This window comes from Orcinus orca, chromosome 10 (genome assembly GCF_937001465.1).
Source record: "Orcinus orca chromosome 10, mOrcOrc1.1, whole genome shotgun sequence".
Lineage (NCBI taxonomy): Eukaryota > Metazoa > Chordata > Mammalia > Artiodactyla > Delphinidae > Orcinus > Orcinus orca.
In genome coordinates, this window is record NC_064568.1 from 66,310,173 (window position 1) to 66,329,660 (window position 19,488).

General features: G+C 58.2%; 1 protein-coding gene across 19 annotated transcripts in view; it reads right to left on the minus strand.

The window, feature by feature from the left end:
- The window catches only part of GRM4 (glutamate metabotropic receptor 4), a 109,644-nt gene that overhangs the window by 57,414 nt on the left and 32,742 nt on the right, over window positions 1-19,488 (minus strand). For all 19 annotated transcript variants that reach the window (XR_007469905.1, XR_004482239.2, XR_007469906.1 and 16 more), the window contains exon 3: window positions 4,487-4,703. Coding sequence is in view for 16 of the 19 variants with exons in the window: in XM_033424216.2 (XP_033280107.1) it covers window positions 4,487-4,703 (217 nt within the window). In the remaining 3 variants the exon portion in view is untranslated. The remainder of the gene's footprint in view (window positions 1-4,486; window positions 4,704-19,488) is intronic.

Here is a 19,488-nt window from a genome sequence, read left to right on the forward strand (position 1 = left end):
CTCAGGCGAGTTACTTAACCTCTCTGAGCCTCAGTATTGCCATCTGTATAATGGAGTTGTCTTGAAAGACAAATGAGTTAACATGTATGAAGCACATAAAATGGGGTCTGGTCCACAGGAGGGCTCCATAAATGTTACCTACTAATATTATCCATTGTCCTGTCACCCACACAGGAGCCCTGGGCTCTGACACTCAACACTTCCTTGTGATCTTAGGCCCCTTGACTTCCCTGAGCCTTGGTTGTCCTCATCTGTGAAATGGAGCACTAGTGCAAGTAAACTGAGGCTCACACAAGGCCCCACTGATACGGAAAGGCTGTGGGGGTATACAAGTTCATACTCCAGACCCCAACCCCCAAGAGCGCCCAGGACAGTGGTGGGGGGCACCGAGGGCAGGGCCCCATCTGTGCCACCCCCTCTAGCCTTCATCTCCCTCCAAGGGTCACTCACTCACATTATCTCCAGAGCCCAGGCAGGGCCTGCTCTACGTACCTAATCCCAGGCCTGGTTGTGTCCCTAGCCTTTCCCTTGGGCAGCCTCTGCCTGGCAGGGAGAGGGGGAGCCCTGCAGCCAGAAGGAGCGCACACCACACAGATGGGGGATGCGCCCGACACCTCACAAAAGCACACACACGCCCACGACCTGCTGCAGACACCAGGGCAAGCAGGCTGGCCTGGGCTCCTGTGATTTTGTCCCTCATCCTGTCCTTGGACACTGCCTGTGGCCCCACGCAGGGCCCAGCACCACCCCCTCGGGCCTTCCATCACTCCCCGGGCCTCCCCAAGAGCGGCTGGCACCAGGGAGGGCTGGGGCCCAGGCAGCCACACCCCTAATCATAACCCTCCCATGTGCGTTCCTGAGCGCCGACCTCCACAGGCCAGGAGCACGTTTCATTCTGATAACAACCAGTTTCATCCCCACTTCGCAGATGAGGAAACCAAAACCGAGAGAGGCTGAGTGACCTTCCCAGAATCACGTGGCCAGCAAGTGGCTGAGTCGGAGCCCAGGTCTGTCTGTCGAGGCCTGTTCCTTAACCATGCACTGCCATCTCTGTGATATAAGCTGGGGGAGACGGATAGCGTGGGGGAAAGGGCCTAGGGCTGACAGCCTGGCTCCAAGTCCTGCTCCAACACCTCACTGTGTGAGCCTGGGCCAGCCACTTCACCCCTCTGAGCCTCAGTTTCCTCATCTGTAAAAGGGGGACAAAACACGGTCATCAGGATTCATGAAAGTGCAGTGAGGCTGCCTGGCACAGTGCAGGGTTCAGTCAAGGGCCATAGGCTGGCTCAGGGGTAATCCACATGACCAAGGGACTGGGGTGGGAGGGCACTGCTGATGGGGACTGGAAAGTGCAGCGCCAGAGCTTTCTCTAAGCCCTGTGCCAACGGCCCAATAGTGCAATGGTGCTGGGTGCTACCCAGGAGCTCCCCACCCAGAGGATGGAGCTGGGCTCCAATCCCAGCTCCTCTACGTTCTGGCTGTGTAGCCTTGGGAAAGTGACCTACCCTCTCTGGCCTCAGTTTCCTCATCTATAAAAAGGCCATCGGCTTCCCTGGTGGCGCAGTGGTTGAGAGTCCGCCTGCTGATGCAGGGGACACGGGTTCGTGCCCCGGTTTGGGAAGATCCCACATGCCGCAGAGCGGCTGGGCCCGTGAGCCATGGCCACTGAGCCTGCGTGTCCGGAGCCTGTGCTCTGCAACAGGAGAGGCCCGTTGCTCCGCAACAGTGAGAGGCCCGCGTACAGCAAAAAAAAAAAAAAAAAAAAAAGGCCATAATTATGCTCCCTGAAGGACCCACCAGAGCCCAGCACACACAGGCACCCAGGACTTGCTGACTGAGCTCTCACCAGGGCTCTGATGTACACCCTCAGCCTGGCGAGCGCACCCTCCCGTCCTCCCCGCTCCCCGGCACTCCTCTGAGCAACGCGAAGATGATTTATACTTCAGAGGACGAATCAATACAATATATAGCCAAAGACATCTTTAATCTTTCACAGGAATTAGGCGAAAGGTACAGCGGCCCCTTTCTACTGGCCGCTCAATTCTGATTTCAATTTGGGCAGCTGGAGCGTGGCTTTCTCTCTCCTTTTCTTTTCATTTGCCTAAAGATGGTTCTCCAAATCAAATTTCATTTAGCAGGCGGGGCAGGGAGACCCAGCTGCCCAGCCAGGGCCCCGGGGCTGCACACCCTGCCAGGGGGTCTGCGGATGAGGGAGGTCCGGCCAGGTGGGAGGCCAGACCCTCAGCAATGGGAAGGAATGCAGGCGGCAGGGGCACAGCTGTGCCCCTGTGCTGGGCCCAGGCAGAGCACCTAGTTCTCTTATTTTTCTAGGGGTCCTTTTAAAAATCTTGAGTAGACTTTCTATTTTCTAACTACTCAATGCCTGATTAGATGCTTGCAGAAAATTCAAAGAGTAGCCTTAGCTTCAGCCAAAATGCAATGCCCTGACCTCACCCCAATCCCATGCCTCTCCCACGTTAACACATCAGCATGTGTCCCTCCAGGCCAAGTGTGTGTGTGTGTGTGTGTGTGTGTGCGCGCGCGCGCACGCGTGCGCACGCGTGACTGTCATACTCCCATCCCTTGCACAGGACTGGTCCACATGGGTCTCAGTCACTGCAGTGGGAAATGGGCAGAAGACAGAGTGACAAAAATACAAAGCAGTTAAGACCTCTCGTCCTGGAGCCAGCGCGCCTGGATTCAAATCCCTTCTCCACCTCTAACTTGCTCTGTGACCTGGTGCCAATTATTTGGTGTCTCTGAGCCTCAGCTTCCTTCCCTGGAAAACGAGGGTACCTGCTTCATCTGGTGGGGCAGATTACCCAGAACACCCGGTATAAACAGGGGCTCGGCATGTGCCAGCGGCATAGGGAAGGCTGTGTACAGGGGGCGGCTTCCAGGTCCCTATGGCAGGGACCAAACACAACTGAACACTAAGATTCTGGACCTCTGTCCCTGCCCCCATCCAGCACTTTTGTCCCCAAATCCAACAGAGGTTGCACCTGAATCAGAAAGGCAGTGGGCTTGTTTGGGGAAGGACTCAAGCCGTCAGGGAGGAGAGGAGCCTGCAGAGCAGGATGGGTGGAGCCAGTGCAGAGAGGTACCCAAGTCTGAGCAAAGAAAGAAAGGATTTGTGGGCAGTCGGGGGGGGGGGGGGCGCTGGACTGACACTGCCCAGCCTGCCTGCAGGTGGGAGTGGGGTCTGTCCACCCCCTGCTTCCTTCCGTGGGGGCCCAGCTGCTGGAGCCGCAGTCATCAGTCAGCACTACCCCATTTCCACCCCCCCGCCGCCCTCGCCGCCAGGTTACAAGCACCCGAGCTGCTTCGGCTGTACAATTAAAGGGGCTTGTCTGAGATTTATAGCAGGATTATGCCCGCAGGGTGTTACCAGCGCCAGCCTCTGGACACTCTGCGGTCCTTAGGAAAAGCAATTAGAGTTCCGGGTTCTCCGGGTATAAATATAGAGACGCCATCCCCCAAGGTCGAGGGCGCCACAGTGAGCTGTTTAGAGACGGGGCCTTGGGAGAGGCCAGGAGAGGAGGCAGAGGGGCCCTGTCTGCGGGGAGGAGGGTCCGCCAGGAGCGGAAGGGCCTCCCTGCTTCCCTCCATGCCCCACGCAGCACGGGAGCCGTCCCTTGGCCCCCACAGCTCTGAATCAGCTTGGCAGGGCTCACCAGCCCAGGTGGGGCCCCCGATCCAGGGGTCTGTCTGCTGCCCTGGACGCCCACACACACAGTCCCACACAGGCTGTCCTGCCTCAGTGTGACCATCGGAAAGGACCGGCCAGAGGCCCAGGTCTGGGCCTGCCGTGGAGGTAACCCCTGCTTGCTTAGCCTCTCCTTGCTTGCTGGTAACTAGAAGCTTATCACTCTGGGGACGGCAATTCAGGAACGCAGTGAGCTCGGCGGGGCAAGGGGGCCTGTGGTAAGTGCGGAGGATCCGAGGAGAGCACGTCACTTTCCCACCCTTCCCCGAATCCCACCCACAGGGCACCTACCTCCCTGAGGCCGGCACAGCCCCACCGCAGCCCCTGCCCCTAACCACACGGCCCAAGTTTAAGGATTCTGAATTCCCAGTCCCTCAAACAAGTCCTTGCTCCAAGAAGCTGCCGGCTGGCCTCTGGCCCCTGGGTCCCTGAGACCCCACTGAACAAGCCCACCTCCATCCCCACCTCCTTCTCCTCCTCTCTGCCTGAGAACAGGGTCTGTTCCATCAGCTCCCATGCTGGGGATACTGACAGTCCCTCCGTCTGCCCAGCCATGTCCGCAAAAGTCACTCACATCCACCCCCAGCCCCCAGCAGTCACCCAGCCACCCGCCCACAAGGCCACAGGCTCAGAGGAGAGACTCAGGCCCATGAGGGGGTGGCCCGGGGCAGGAGAGCCCAAGGCAGAACCCAGGGAGCGGCTCCCGAGCAGCGCTCGGCCACCACGCTGTGACGTCCCCCCGTCCCCAAGCACGACCCTGAAGGCGGGCGCCGGACTCACCGTCCTCACGGGACTTCTGGACGAAGGCCTCCACGCCACTCTCGCCATAGCTGCCCTCCGAGGCTAGCGTGGACACGTAGTTCCACTTGAGGGCACGGACGATGTCCACCATGGCCTGGGCCTGGTACGTGTCCGAGGGCACCACGCGGGAGAAGAAGTCGTAGCGGCTGTTGTCACTCAGGTCGGGGGCTGTGGAGGCGTAGCTGATCTGGGGGATCTGGGGGCGAGAGGGGCCACTGATGGGGGCGGCTGGCATCTCACCCTGCCCGGCCAGCACCAGCCCCTACACCCCAACCTGCCTCCCATCCCATGGCCTTGGGACCACCACCCCCAGCCCTTCCCATGGGCACTGCCTCCTCTCGTCCTGGGGGAGACCCCTTGACATGGGCTGAATAGGTCCCAGCCGCACTTGACAGAGGAGGAAACTGAGGCCCAGAGAGGGTGGGGCAAATGGTTGGTCAGCCCCGCCCCGGGCTCTACCCAGGGTCCCAATCCTTCCCACCCCCTCTCAGCTCCCTGCTCCTGTCTCTCCCCGGGCCTCTCCCTTTTCCCAGCAGGAGCGAGGCTGGCATCAGGGTGAGAAGTGAGAGGCATGTCAGCATCAAGCCCTCCTCTAGACCTCACCTGGGTCTTGTGGCCGGTGGTCCCTCAATAACACACACGTACACACCCCAGAGTCCTAGGGGATAACGCACATGCCTGTACACACATACACGCACGTGCTAACACACACACATACACCACGGGATCCTCTGGGTGCCTCAATTTACATAAAGAGCTGGAACATCCTAGCTGGAGAGAATCCCCAGATGGTTGGCCCAGGGATGGAGTGGGAATGGGGATGGGGTGGGGATGAGGGTGGTGAGAGGGGCCTGAGGGTTTATCTGGTCCACTCCCTGCCCCCAGGCAGCCTTTCTTGTCACCACCCAGCAGACCCCATCCCCACAGCTCTCTCTGGGCCCAGGCTCCTTCCTCCTGCCCAGCTCAGTGGGGACAGAGCCCAGGTTCCAATTCCCGCAGCCCTCGCCCCACCCCACAGACTGAATCCCAGAAGGCCAGAGAGACTAGGGCCTCCGAGAAACCGTCTCTCCGCAGCCTGGGACACAGGGCCCACCCGGTGCCACAGCCTCTCAACGGCAGACTCCGGGCCTCCTGGCCCCAGCCCGGCTCCCCCAGTCACAGGGCACCCTCCTGCCCTCACACCTCCCACCTGGCCCCCCAGGCAAAGGTGGGACACGGAGCTCTCAAGGTGCCATTCCTCCTGTGGTTGACATCCAACATCCCCAAGGGACGTGAAAGGGGTCGTGTGGACCCTCCTGAGCCTCCCCCACCTCCCTCCGCCCACATCCCGGGTGCCCTCCTCACAGGGCTCTCGTCTGCCCCGGCTCCCCAGGACCGGCCAGTGGCCCGTGCTCTCCACCCCCTGCTTTAGTCCACACCAACATGTACCCTTCCTGTGTCCCCTTTACCCTGTCCTCAGTCGTCCACGGTGACAGGGTGAAGGGCTGGGCATACTGATCTGGGCTGATGTCAAATCGAAGATTGATTCCCCCTAAGGAATAATGAAGATTCAATCCTGGCAGAAAAAAAATTAATGGCCAGAATTTTAGTCCACATGGCAACTGAGGGTGGGAAAATGTTCCGGAGCCAGAGGACACCGGGAGCCCCCTGCACATGGGTTTGCCCACCTGGCCTCTGCCTAGGGTGTGCCTATCCCCAGGGACAGTGCGGGGGTCCACCTTCCACTGGGGTATATACTCAACCTGCTCTGAAACTAAACAGGGGCAAAGCTGCCTCCCGGAAGACAGCCAGGGGCTAGAGGTGGGGCTGGGCAGGACCTCCCACCTTAGACTCTCTGTATGTTTTCCACGTAGAACTACGCAAATACAGCACGTGTTTAGAAAGCGGACCTCACTGGAACGTCCCAGAGCACATGCGTCCCTCTGCCTGCCTGAGTCAGCAGTGTCTGAACACTAGCCCAGTCCTCTCGGCCCTGGAGGGCACTTAGCATGAAAGCAGCGCCCCCTGCAATGCGGACTCTGGTTGGACATTTGGTGATTCATTCAAAAAGTATCGTTATTTTTAAGGTCTGATGAGGGTATTACAGCTGCGGTTGGCTGGCTGGTTTTTGAGTCCCTAGCTCTTAGAGCGCGGTTTCCCCACCTCAGCGCTGTTAACGCTTGTGGAGGGGAGTGGGGTGTGATTCTCTGTTGGCGGGCTGTCCTGCGCCTTGTAGGATGTTTAGCCGCACCCTTGTCCCCTACCCACTAGATGCCAGTAGCACACCCCTCCCCCGGTTGTGACAACCAAAAATGTCTCTAGACATTGCCAAATGTCCCCCGGGAGACAAAACTGTCCCCAGTTGAGACCCACCGTTTCAGAGATATGTACTAAAATATTTAGGCATGAAGTGATATGAGGACGTCTGGGATTTGCTTCAAAAGAATCGCTGTGGGAACGTGTGGAAGAAGAAATAACACTGGCCGAGCGCTGACAACTGTTGACCGGTGTGGACGCGAAGGTACACTGCCCTGTTTGTTGCACTTTTGTGCGTGTCTGAAATGCCTCCATTTAAAATTTTTGACAGTAAAACAACAGAACAAAATAAATGTCACCCTTGGGGTCATCCCTCTGAAGAGAAGCGCCCTGAATCTGGAGCGGGCAGCGCAGATGCAGGGCCACCACAGCAGGCCCCTGAGAGAAGATGGCCGTGTTCGTTTGCCAGCTCACCTCTGCCGGCCCTAATCACACACCCAGAAATCCACTCGCCTCCTGATTAGAAGCAGCTTCTCTCCTACTTCTGATGTGTTCTCCCAACAGAGGGCCATAGGGCCGGAGTCAAAAGTGCCCGCTCAGAGGAGGGGCAGCAGGTCCGGGGAGGTCTTGGGGCTGGGGGCAGAGCGGCAGAGCAGCCCACACGAGGCAACTGCTCACCCCTCGGTCCTCCTCCCAAGCCACCTCCCCCCTCCCCTCCCATCCGGGCACTCGGCCTGGGCAGGGACAGCGGATGGACAGGTGGCTGTCCAGGTGCCGGGACTCAGAGCCTCCCCCAGTGAGCTCAGCCTGCGTCAGCCGGCTTCAGACCCAGGCGCCACCCCTGCCCCCCGCACACCCTCATTCCCATAGAGGGTGGGAGGGCCAAGCATGGGGTTCCTGCAGGTGTGTGTGTGTGTCAGCCTGCAGGAGTGCTCAGGGCCTCTGATTTCTGAAGCCCAGGAGGGGCCCCTGCGCTGCCCCCAACCATTCCTGAGATCCTAAAACAGGGACCTTGCCCTGAGATGATGAGGGTTGCAGAGGAGTAGAGCCAGCTTCCTGAACAGGGTCCAGGAGATAAGCCAGCATCCTCGTAAACATCGCCTCTGCCAGCTCCTCCTACCCTGGCCCCTGCAGGCTCCCTCCTCAGCTCCAGGCCCTCCTGAGGTGCCCAGGAGGATGGCCTGAAGCAGTGATTTGGGAGTTAAACTGCTCAGATTCAAATCCCAGGTCTGCCGTGCACCGGCTGGGAAACCTGGGGCAGGTTACTTCACCTCTCTGGGCCTCAGTTTCCTCCTCTGCAAAATGGGAATAATTCCAATCCCTTTCTCATAAGGTCGTGAGGGTCACGTGTGGGAACTCACAGGAGGTGCTAGGGGCAGCGCCTGGCAGGCAGTCAGCGCTCAAGGGTTAGCTCTGATGTGGGCTATCATCTCTCCCCCTGCACTTCCTCCTGGCAGCTCTCTCCCTGTTTTTACCCTCTAGCACTGTCCCTGGTGCCTCCCCCTCCCACCCCCAGCTCTCTCTCTGTAGTCACAGAGTTACTGTTTAGTGAGGACATCTCCTGGGGCTGGCAGGTCCCCCCAAGCTCCCCTCCCTCCCGTCCCCACCCCAGCCTGGAGTGGAGGGGCAGAGGCAAGGACCGCCCTGGGGACCCCATGGGCAGGGGGATTGTGACAACCTGGCCCCAGTGGGGCTCTGGTATCTCCGCAGCTCTCACTGTCCCCGCAGCCCAGCCGAGAGGGAGGGAGGCACTGGATTAACATTCTCCTCAGAAAACATTCCTCTCCTTCACAACAGCCGTGCCCACCCTGTCCCCCCGCCAGCTCCTCCCTCTCTGCCTCCCTCTTGCTGTCGCCCAACACTTAGAGCCCCAACTGTGTGCTGGGCACTGTTCCAGGTGCTGGGGAGGCTACACCTTCCTATTGCGCCCTCACGGGACAAGAGTCAGCAAGAAGTCAGACTCCAGCGGCCCTGACCAACGACGGCTGTCCCACTCTGGGGCCATCTGTTCGCCTGTTTCTCTTTCCTCTCTGCCTGCCTTCCTCTGCCCACAAAGCCCAAGACCTCATCTCCCCACATCCAAATCTTCCTGGTGCATCAAGGCCCAGCTCAAGTGCCACCTCCTCCAAGCAGCCCCCCAGGAGCCTTCATCCTCCAGAGAGCCTGCTCAGACCTCCCTCAGCACCAAGTAGGGCTGCCCCAGGGGCACCGAGCACATCCTCCCTGTCCTCCCATGTGTTAGGTATTTGGCCAACTTATCAATTCAACAAGCGTTCTGAGGCGCCCCGCGTTGTGCTGGGCAAGGCCACTGGGGAGACACCGAGGGGAACTGGGCTCAACCCACCCCCAAACCCAACACTCACTGCATCTGGGGGACACCCTGCAGAGGAGGCAGGTGGGATGCCCATGAGTGGCACACAGTGTGTCTGCAGCTGGCACCCCGCAGAGCCTCATGCTTACAAAAGTACGAAAAGGGTGAGTGACTGAAGGGGGAAATACATGAATAAACACTCTCTCTCCCTCCCTCTCTCCCTCTCTCTCTCTCTCTGGCTTCTGGAGTGACAAGGAGGTCCCTGCCACACGGGAAAGACAAAAGCTGCTTCCGGGCTTGAGCAACAATGAAGATGAATGTCAAGCACATGTGTGTTTGTGTGACACGTGCACGTGCGAGCACATGCTGGAGCATATGCCCTGAGCACACAGCACACTCGTTGATTTATTCCTCTTACCAATAGTCACCGAGTGCCAACGACCTGCCAGGCACAGCTCTGAGAGCAGGGGTAGGCGGTGGACACTGCCCCGTGGGGCACCCCATGTCGACAGGGGCAGGTGATGGAAAGGCGATGCAGGGCTGGTAGATGGGGATGGGGCCCAGGAGAAAAAAGAAATCAGGGAAGTTCAGGGGACTGTTAGGGAGAAGGCCTAGGGAAGCCCCTCTGGCAGGGTGACATTTGAGTCAAGACCCCAAGGAGGTGAAGGAGGCAGCCCGTAGGTATTTGAAGGAGGGCTTTTTAGGCAGAGGGAACACGTGGATGTACGTGTATGCACGTGTGTGTACGCATGTACACGCATGTGTATCTGTGTGTTCCAACCTGAATCTGTTCTGAACCTGCCCCAGGCCTGGCCAGCAGCCCCAAACACCCCCCGGGGCACAGAGACACTGGCTGGGATGCAGGTGGTGCCCCAAGTGCCAACAGCTCAGGCTCTGGGTCACTGGCTTCCCAACCAGCAGAATCTGAGGACCCCCTGAGAGTGGCCGGTCCCCATCCCACCCCAACCAGAGGAGTGTCGGGGGGATAAGCAAGGTGCCCGACATCTCAGAGTGCCCCAAGGGCCCCGTCCCCACGGCCTCTGGAGGCCAGGGCTCTGTAAGGCCAGGGTTTTGTTCACAGCAGTCAGGGGTGAACCCCCCACCCTGACCTGTGCAAGGCCTGGGGAACCCCGAGTCAAGCAGCTGGATGTCCGGGGCCATCACCACGGACACCTAGGGCCACCTGACAGGAATCCCAACCCTCTTCCTGTGAGCGTGCGTGTTTAAAAGCCCCTCCTCCTCCCTCCTCTTCCCTAACCCTCGCCTCAGCACTCTCTGGAGCCAACCTGCCCAGGGCTGTGCCACCCAGCTTTGCCATCCAGCTGTGCCACCTTAGGCAAGCAGGCAGCCTCTCTGGGCCTCAGTTTCCACCCCTATAAAGCAGTCACAGAAACAACAGAGAGGACTGCATTAGTGAGAACACACACAGGGCTGAAAACTGTGCCCATGGGCTTCCCTGGTGGCACAGTGGTTGAGAGTCCGCCTGCCGATGCAGGGGACACGGGTTCGTGCCCCAGTCCGGGAGGATCCCACATGCCGTGGAGCGGCTGGGCCCGTGAGCCATGGCCGCTGAGCCTGCACTCCGCAGCGGGAGAGGCCACAGCAGTGAGAGGCCGCGTACCGCAAAAAAAAACAAACAAACAAACAAAAAAAAAACTGTGCCCAGCACATGGGGGCCCTCAGCAAATACCAGATATTATTAGAGAGGGAGGCAAGACTGGGACCGCAGTGCCCATTTTTCAGATGAGGAAACTGAGGCTCGGACAGGTGAAAGTGCCCTCTGAGTATCAGGGCCAGGAGAAATCAGAAACGAGGCACAGACCCGGCTCCCCTGCCTCCCTGTTCACCGTCCCCCAGTCCTGGCCTCAGACCCTGCACACTCTCCCAGCCGACTCTGCTCTTTCTGTTCCACCCACAAGCCAGGCCGGGCAGCCACAGATTGAGGCCGGGATCCTGAAGCCCCCTCTGGCCACCAGCCCGACCCAGGCCGGGACCCAGGCAGACCCCAGGACCCCCAGCTGCCTGGCGCAGCCCCTCTCACTCGGGGAGCAGAGGACCCTGCATGGGGCAGGTCAGACCCCGGGGTGGCTGCCTGCTCCTTGCCCTTCTGATCCTGGCTGCGTGAGGCCTCGACTGCCCAGCTCTCAGCATCGGCTGTTTTCTTTGCAGATAAAAGGCAGCCAGCCAGGTTTTAGGTACATGAAAGCTGCTCGGGCAGGAATGTATGGTTCAGAGAGCCAGTGAGAGGGCAGAAGCCCAGCTTCCAAAGGCCGGGGGCGCCGTCGTCTCCCACCCGACCCCTCTCATGGCCTGAGCCACGTGCCCTCTGCTTCAGAGATGGTGCCCGGGAGGAGCAGAGGTGCTGCCAGCCCACCTCTCTCCCTCCCCGGGACCTCGGGGACAGGAGGGCATCTCACTGAGAGCCAGGCACACAGTAGGCGCCCCCCATACCCTTGTGGATCAGCGACCACCTCCTCTCAGCCAGGCGCTAAAGACACGGATTTAAATAACCCATCTTCCAGGCTTCCCTGGTGGCACAGTGGCTAAGAATCCGCCTGCCAACACAGAGGACACAGGTTCGAGCCCTGGTCCGGGAAGATCCCACATGCCGCGGAGCAACTAAGCCCTTGCGCCACAACTACTGAAGCCTGAGTGCCTAGAGCATGTGCTCCGCAACAAGAGAAGCCATCGCAATGAGAAGCCTGTGCACCGCAGAGAAGAGTAGCACCCCGCTCACTGTAACTAGAGAAAGCCCGCGCGCAGCAACAAAGACCCAACGCAGCCAAAAATAAGTAAATAAATTTATTTTTAAAAAATAAATAAATAACCCACCTTCAGAGAACCAGCCTGCTGGGGGGGTGGGGGAGGAGGTCCTCGGAGTGAAATGCCTCCAGGCTGAAGTGCTGGGTTGGGGGCAACAGGGATTCACTGCAGGGAGAGTCAGACTGTGGGTCCTGAGGAGAGAGCAGAGGCTGGCAGGGTGGGTCGAGGGTGTAGACAGATTGAAGAGGAGAAATGGGGTGGTGCAGAGAGGGGGGTCGGGGGAGTTCAAGGCAGCTGGGAAGGGAAATCAGGTGAAGGAATTGGGGTACGGCAGAGGGGGGTGCAGTGGGGGGACCCAGCACGCAGACGGGCACCTGCTCTCAGTCCTGACACAGCCCGACTCTTGAGAGGGACCCCAGGGCTCAAGAGCAGAGAAGCAGGCTTCCAAAGCCTGGAAAGTGGGGGATGCCCTGGGCAGGGGCTGGGCTGGCGTCTGGGTGGTCTGTGGTCAGCGTGGTCTGTGGAAGGGCTGGGATGGGCCCCAGATGGAAGGACGGTCTGCCAGCTGCCCTGGGCCTCATCCCAGCCACACGATGGGGTCTTTCCCCTCAACAACCACCTTCCCCCCAACCCACTGGGCCATTTGGGGGCCACCGACCACTTTCCCACAGACCCTGTGGGAATTCAGGCCCGGCCGGCCCAGGGTGACTCACTTCAGGATGCCGTCATCAATCAGATCCCATTACCCTGCGGACACAGCCCAGCCGCCAGCTCCGGACCCCGAGCACCGGGTCACTGGGGGCCGGGCCATGTGTCCCGGCCTGGCCTGGGCCTGCCGACCTCTGCCCCAGCACAGTCCATCAGCCTGCCCAGCCCACCCTGGGTGCCCTACTAGGCCTTCTGCCCCTCTTCCTGCCCAGGGCACTCGGCCTCCCCCGCTCTGCCCCTCCCCAGGCTCAGAGATGGGGTGTCCTCCTCTGCCCGAGTCACACAGGCCCCTCAGGCCAGCAGTCTTTCCCCTCCTGGACCGAGAAATGGACATCAGTCTCCAAGGCTGCAAGTACTATCTTAAAAGACAGTGCAATCTGCCCACAAAGCCACATGGTCCCTTCGCCTGGGCCGCCCTGTGGCCACCAGCCTCCCCTCCCCCCACAGGCTCCCAGCCCACCCACACCCCTCAGAAACTCTGTTGATTCCGTCATGAATTCACTCACTCAGTGCTTCCCTGAGCACCTACTAAGCACCTCGCACAATCTTTGGCACTGGGGCAAACACACAGAGACCAATCCCTGCTTTCATGGAGCTGACACTCCAGCAGGAGAGATGACACTAAATGAGCCCACACGTGACTAACGTGGGTGCTGGTCCTTAGAGACACTTCCATCTCCCTGACTTCCTGGCACCTGGCAAAATCCAACCACCTGCCCCTCATGCTTGGCCGGGGCCACTGCCATGTTCTGGCCACTGAGCTGGGAGCAGAAAATGCTACCATTTCGAGGCCAGAGCATCTCATTGCCATTGTGAGACCCTACAGGGTACATGTTCCCCCTGCTACCGTGACCAGCAATGTTCCAGGCCAGCCTGGTCCCTGAGGAGGTGGGCAGAGCACTCAGACAAATCATGTGGACATGTAACACAGCAAGTATTCAGTTTACGTATTTTAAGCCACAGAGATGCGGGGGCTGTTTGTTCTTGCAGCACCTCCTCCTGATGCTGACAGACACAGGGGGCGTAAGCTCTCACTCCAGGAGAGCAAGGAATGGGTCTTATTTACCTCCACTTCAAGAGCCTGGATGTGTCTGGTTCACACCCATCACAAGCTGGCTTGGGCTGAACTGAATTAAATTCACACACACACACACACACACACACACACACACACACACAGATGTAATCATCGTCATCCTGAGAATGAGCATTTATTGAGTGCTTACTGTGTGCCAAGAACTGTGCAAAGTGGTTTTATATGACTAACACCTTTAAACTTACAATAACTGTATATGAAGTGGGCCCTCTTATTCGCCCCATTTTCCCAAAACTTAGGTACAGAGACGTTAAGTAACTTGTGCAAGGGCACACAGCTAGTGATTGAGCTATGATTTGAACCCAGAGGGACGAGCTCCAGAGCCCATTTTACTGTCAGGTAAAACCTCAGCCTCCCTCCTTCACAAGTGGGCCTACACATACACGTACACGTACACACACACACACACAAACATACACAGAACCTGAGGGTGACGGCAGTAGCCTCCAGTGACAAGGAGGGCCGCCCACATCGACTGTGGCCGCAGCGGGGAGAGCCAGCCCCACTACCCCTCTGTGCTCAGCCACCACCTCCACTCCTGGCTACCACACTATGGGCTGAAGTGGTCCATCTGTCCCCATCACAGAGGATCGGGCAAGGGTGGGGGCCAGGGGCCCCAGAGGATTGTGTAAATGGCTCTGCTTTGAGCAACAGCTAATTTCTGAACATAATTATTAATTTCATGCTTATCATATGCAAACCTCTGTCTCCCAGACGAGATGAAATTGATTTAATTAGAAATTCCATCATCAAGCCTTTTGGATCCAAGCTTTTAATTAGGGTCACCAACCCCACCCATGGCTGCCAGAGAGTGGGATCATGGCCCCCGACTCCCCCTGAGGGCCCAGGCACAGCCAGCATGTGTAGGTCCCTCCACTGACACCAGGGCCCCACTGCCCAGGTCAGGGCCCCTCACCAGGACCCTCACCTACCTCCCACCCACAGCACGGCCCCACAGTCACAAGGGGCATCTTTTTCCTGCTGGCATCGTAATGGGGAAATAGTATGGGAAGAGTTCGTATCATCTTGCAGCTGGAAGGACTGAAATGTTTAAGGTGGCAGAAGACAGGAGAGATAACAGGTCTCCCCTCTTCCTGAGAAACTCACACACCAGCCTTCTTCTGGGAGCCCCTGCTGGGTGCTAATAAAATGCCCTTTACTGCTCAGCTTAGGGCCATCTGTCAAAATGATCAACAACACTTGGCATTTTAACAAAGCATTTTCAACACATTACCTCTGACTTCATCTCCAGCTACCATCCTGGCCTCACTCACGTGGCTCCAGCCACACTGACCTCCTTGCTGTTCCCTTGAACATGCCAGGCACACTCTGCCTCAGGGCCTTTGCACTGGCTGTTCCCACTGCCTGACTGCTCTTCCCCCAGGTCTCCCCAGAGACCCATGTGGCTCGCCCTCTCACATCCTTCCCTTCAAGACTACTCAAACATCACCTTCTCAGACCACCCTATTTAATACCAATCCAGCGTCCCTCTCCTGCACCCCATCTCCACCTCCCTTGCTTTGATTCTCCCCATAACAATGATCACTTTCTAACATGCTCTAGATTTACTTGCTTATTTCATTTATTATCCGCCTCCCCCTAAAACATCGGCTCCATGAATCCAGGGGCCTTTTTTTATGCCCCACTGTGTCCTCGGATGCCTGGCACAGAACTTGGCTCAATAAACGCAGAGACCACTTCATTCCCTCCACACAGCCAGCCTGAGGACAAGCTCAGCAGGGCCCCAAGCACCTTAGACAGGTGAGGAAGCCGAGGCCTTGGGGCCTTGCCAAGGCGACAGAGACGACCGAGTTCTGATTCTCACATGGTCTGACACTTCACCTGGGTAAGTGGAGGGCATTGCTCTGCGGAAGGGGGCCGCTCCACAGCAGCGCCCTGCTCACGGAAGATGCTCTGAGGTATCCCTCCTCCCACCCCAGGGCTCAGCTCATGCACCTCCTGGGGCCCTACCCCCCTGATTTCACAGTGATATCCTAGAAGGCACTCGTTGGGGGGCCATCCCCCACCCACCTATGTCTCCCCCTCCCGGGAAACCACCCACTCTCTTATCAGGAAAGCAAGGGGACACTTGGATTAATTTCCAGGCCTGCTCTGAATTATGTTTTCCAGGAGAGAACCAGACAGATGCAGGCAACACGCCTTTGAACAAATATTTCCCCAGAAAGTGCTTTATTCAGTACCTTGTCTCACCCTTTTAAACATTATATGTTTTCTTAGGAGCCCAGGAAAAAAGGGGGGCGGGCGCCGATACGGCACAGAGCCTGGAAAAGCATAGAGGGCGCAGAGTGAAGGGCTGACAAAGGAGCGGGTTCTGGTGCAGGCTCGGGGGAATTACCGCAGATAAGAGCGGGCGGGGGAGCAGGCGGCATAAGGGCAAGAGGAAACAAGATCCTCAAATCAGCACTTGTCTTATTTCATAAGCAAAATTTAGATCAATAAATTACACTCACTTCTGCAGGTTTTACATGCTGACTCCGTAACCTTGTCAAGAGTGACATGTGGGGGGAGGCCGAGGGACGGAGGAGCCCAGAGTCTGGGGAGGAAGGGTAGGGGCCAGGGGAGCCCCATGGGGCTGCAGTGCCTGCACCCCCTTCTCCTTGAAGGGCCCAAAGCCCAGGTTTCCGGAGGTGAGAAGCAGGCCACCACACCCTCTGCCCACTGCCTCGCTGCAAGACTGCAGGCAAGTCACTGCCCCTGTAAGCCTCAGTCTCCTCATCTGCCCAGTGGGCACAGTGGGGAGAACCGGCCTCTGTCAACAGACACGGAAGCTTGGAAAGAGACACGAACATCCAAGCTGCCAGGAGCCATCACTTTGTGTCTGATACACACCAGGTACGGCAGCTACTGACACAGACTCTCCTGTTGATTCTCGCCACACCCTGAGGGAGTGCGAAGGTTTCCTTCGCCCTGATTGACACGAGAGGCTGCAGCTCAGAGCTGAGGCCCGTGCCTGGGGTCACCTAGCGTTGGGGCCGGGAGCCACACCCAGGCCCACCTAATGGCCAAGCTGGGCTTTCTCCATGCCATGAGGCTGCCTGTGGGCCAGGGAGCCGGGCAGCACCGGGCACCAGGCCACACCCAAGTGTCCAAGGGGCAGGGGCTCGGGACCAGCCCAGGGGGCTGCCGTACCCCAGGGCGTCGAGGTGAGGGTGCGGCTGAGCAGGGACCGGGCACTCAGAACCGGCCGGGCTGGGGCTGGGCATCCTGAGAGCCGGGTGGGGCAGCAGTAGGCAGGAGGCTGCGCAGGTATTAGCGGAATCCAAGCAGGTCCAGGAGCTACCATTTCAGAAGCTCCTACACCATGCCCAGCACTCCACAGGGATTCTCTCATTTAATCTGCACACAATAACCCCACGAAGTGAATGCTATTATTACCTTCATTTTGCAGACAAGACAACTGAGGCCCAAGAAAATATGGAAACAAAATCACACACCTGGGCGCTCTCACCCCTATGCCCCGCCTGGCACATACTCCGTTTACGTTGCCAGCCTCCTGCCCTGTGCCCACACCATCCCTGCCCCTGGGAAGCAGCCAGGATGGGGAGCCAAGAGTCCTTGCTCCTGGCCTTTCCTCACTACATCTCTTGGACACACACTTCCCATGTCCGAGCCTGTTTCCACATCTGTTCAATGGAGATTTAATGAGCCCTGGACTCACAAGGTAAGGACAGAGGACGGGGCCTCCACGATGTGGGGGTGACATCCAGAAGCCTCTTCCACAGAACCCGCTGAGCCCACCCCCAAGCTGTGGGCATCGGGGGTGGGGCCGGGACGACCTCAGTGAACGGGGTGCCCCTGGAGCATCTGTAATGGCACTGTCCTGCTGGCCAGCGATGGGGGCGTGGCCAGGCGGGGAGAGATGAACCACGGCGTCTGCCCAGTGTTCTCCCAAGTCAGGTAAATGTGCCGCGCTGCGTGGAATATATGGCTCTGTATTAATATAATATGATATAATGGGATGTACAAACATTATCGAACACACAAGTCGATAAAAGTCACATCACCATCACTCCAGGTAATTTATATCACAGCTCAGCCACAGCCAGGCTGGCAGGGAGGAGGCCCCACTGGAGCGAGGGAGCCTGAGCCCTGGGGTGGACAGGGGAATGGGTAGGCCAAGTGCAGCAATTTAGCCAAGACCACAGGGCAGGCTGACAATGAGCCACCTGCAGAGCTCATCTCTCCCCTGCCCACCCCGCTCTGACCCAGCACTGCCTCCCGGGGCCCTGCGATGGAGCCAGCTCTGAGAACCCAGCCTGCAGGGGGCACCGCCAACCTCCAGGGGCTCCTCTGATTCCTGGCTGCGCCCACCGTTGTCCTCAGGCACTGGCAGCCCCTGGCTCTGACCCATCTCTCACCAGCACCCCCAAGAAGGGGGTCCCATGCAGGTGTACCTGGGGTGCTGTTCTAACCCAGGGTTCCCTCTTGGGGGACGTTTGCTGTGGAAGTCCCATCTCCATCTGCAAAACAAGGGTTTCTGGGCCCTGGCAAGGGTGGAGGTGATATGGGCCTTCCATCCCATCATGCATTCATTTAAAATATATTTACAGGATTTCTCTGGTGGTGCAGTGGTTAAGAATCTGCTTGCCAATGCAGAGGACACGGGTTCAATCCCTCTCTGGGAAGATCCCACAGGGAGCAACTAAGCCCGCACGCCTAGAGCCCGTGCTCCACAACAAGAGAAGCCACCGCAATGAGAAGCCCACACACTGCAATGAAGCCCCCACTCGCCACAACTAGAGAAAGCCCGTGCGCAGCAACGAAGACCCAGTGCAGCCAAAAATAAACAAATAAATTTATTAAACAAAAATAAAATATATTTACTGAGCACTCATTCTGTGCCCAGCACCGTGGTAGGCACCGGGGAGACCACCGTGTGCAAAAGCAGACAAACTGCTGTTCCCGTGGAGCTGAGTCCTGTGGGAGAGACGGTCTCTAACCAGATACGCACACCAACACATACATAATCACAGCCTCTGAGATGGGCTGGGAAGAGGTCGGGGGGGTGCGGGGGCACCTGTGAGAGCCTGGAATAAGGGCCTGAATCTGGTCAGGGCACCGAAGGAGGGCTCCCTGAGGAGGGGCAGTGAGCTGACACCTGAAGGATGGGTAGGCAATACCCAGGTAAAGAGGGAAGAACAACCCAGATGGAAGGTGAGACAGGTGCAAAGGCCCTGTGGCTGGTTCAAGGAAAGGCAAAAACACAGAGAGGATGGGAGGATATAGCATGAGCCACGGTTGTATTGGAAACAGATCCGGGGCAAGATGGGAACCACCAAGAGCATTGGGAAGGCTACTGCACTAGTCCAGTTAAGAGGTGAGGGTGGCCTGGCCCAGGGGTGTGTGTGGAGATAGAAGTATGACCCCCCCCAAAAGCCCTCCAGCTCCAAGTGTCTCCCTCCATGACAAAACTCTCGGTGAGCCCTCCCCTGAACTCTGAGCGCACCCGAGACCAAAAGAAGAGTCTCAAGCCAGGAGCCAGGCAAACAAGTTCTCCGGGGTCAGCTGCCTGCTTCTCCTCTGGGCCAAGCCCATTCCTTCAAGATAACTGGGCTCCTGGGGATTCTCCAGCTGCCCCAGTGACATAGCATGTTGAAGAGGGGCCAGGGACTCAGCCCAGAGCGGAGGGGAAGCTACCCCGCCTCTCACCCCCATTGCCGGCACCTTCTGCCGCTCTGAGAGCTGGCCAGGGTGGAAAGAGCCTGAATTCTAGTCTGTCACTAACTCATCGTGTGACCTCAAACTAGACCCTCTTCCATCCTGTGCCCCAGGTTTCTCATCTAATAATCATAAAATAACAATCACAGTAATAACTGACATTTACTGAATGCTTACTACGTGCCAGGC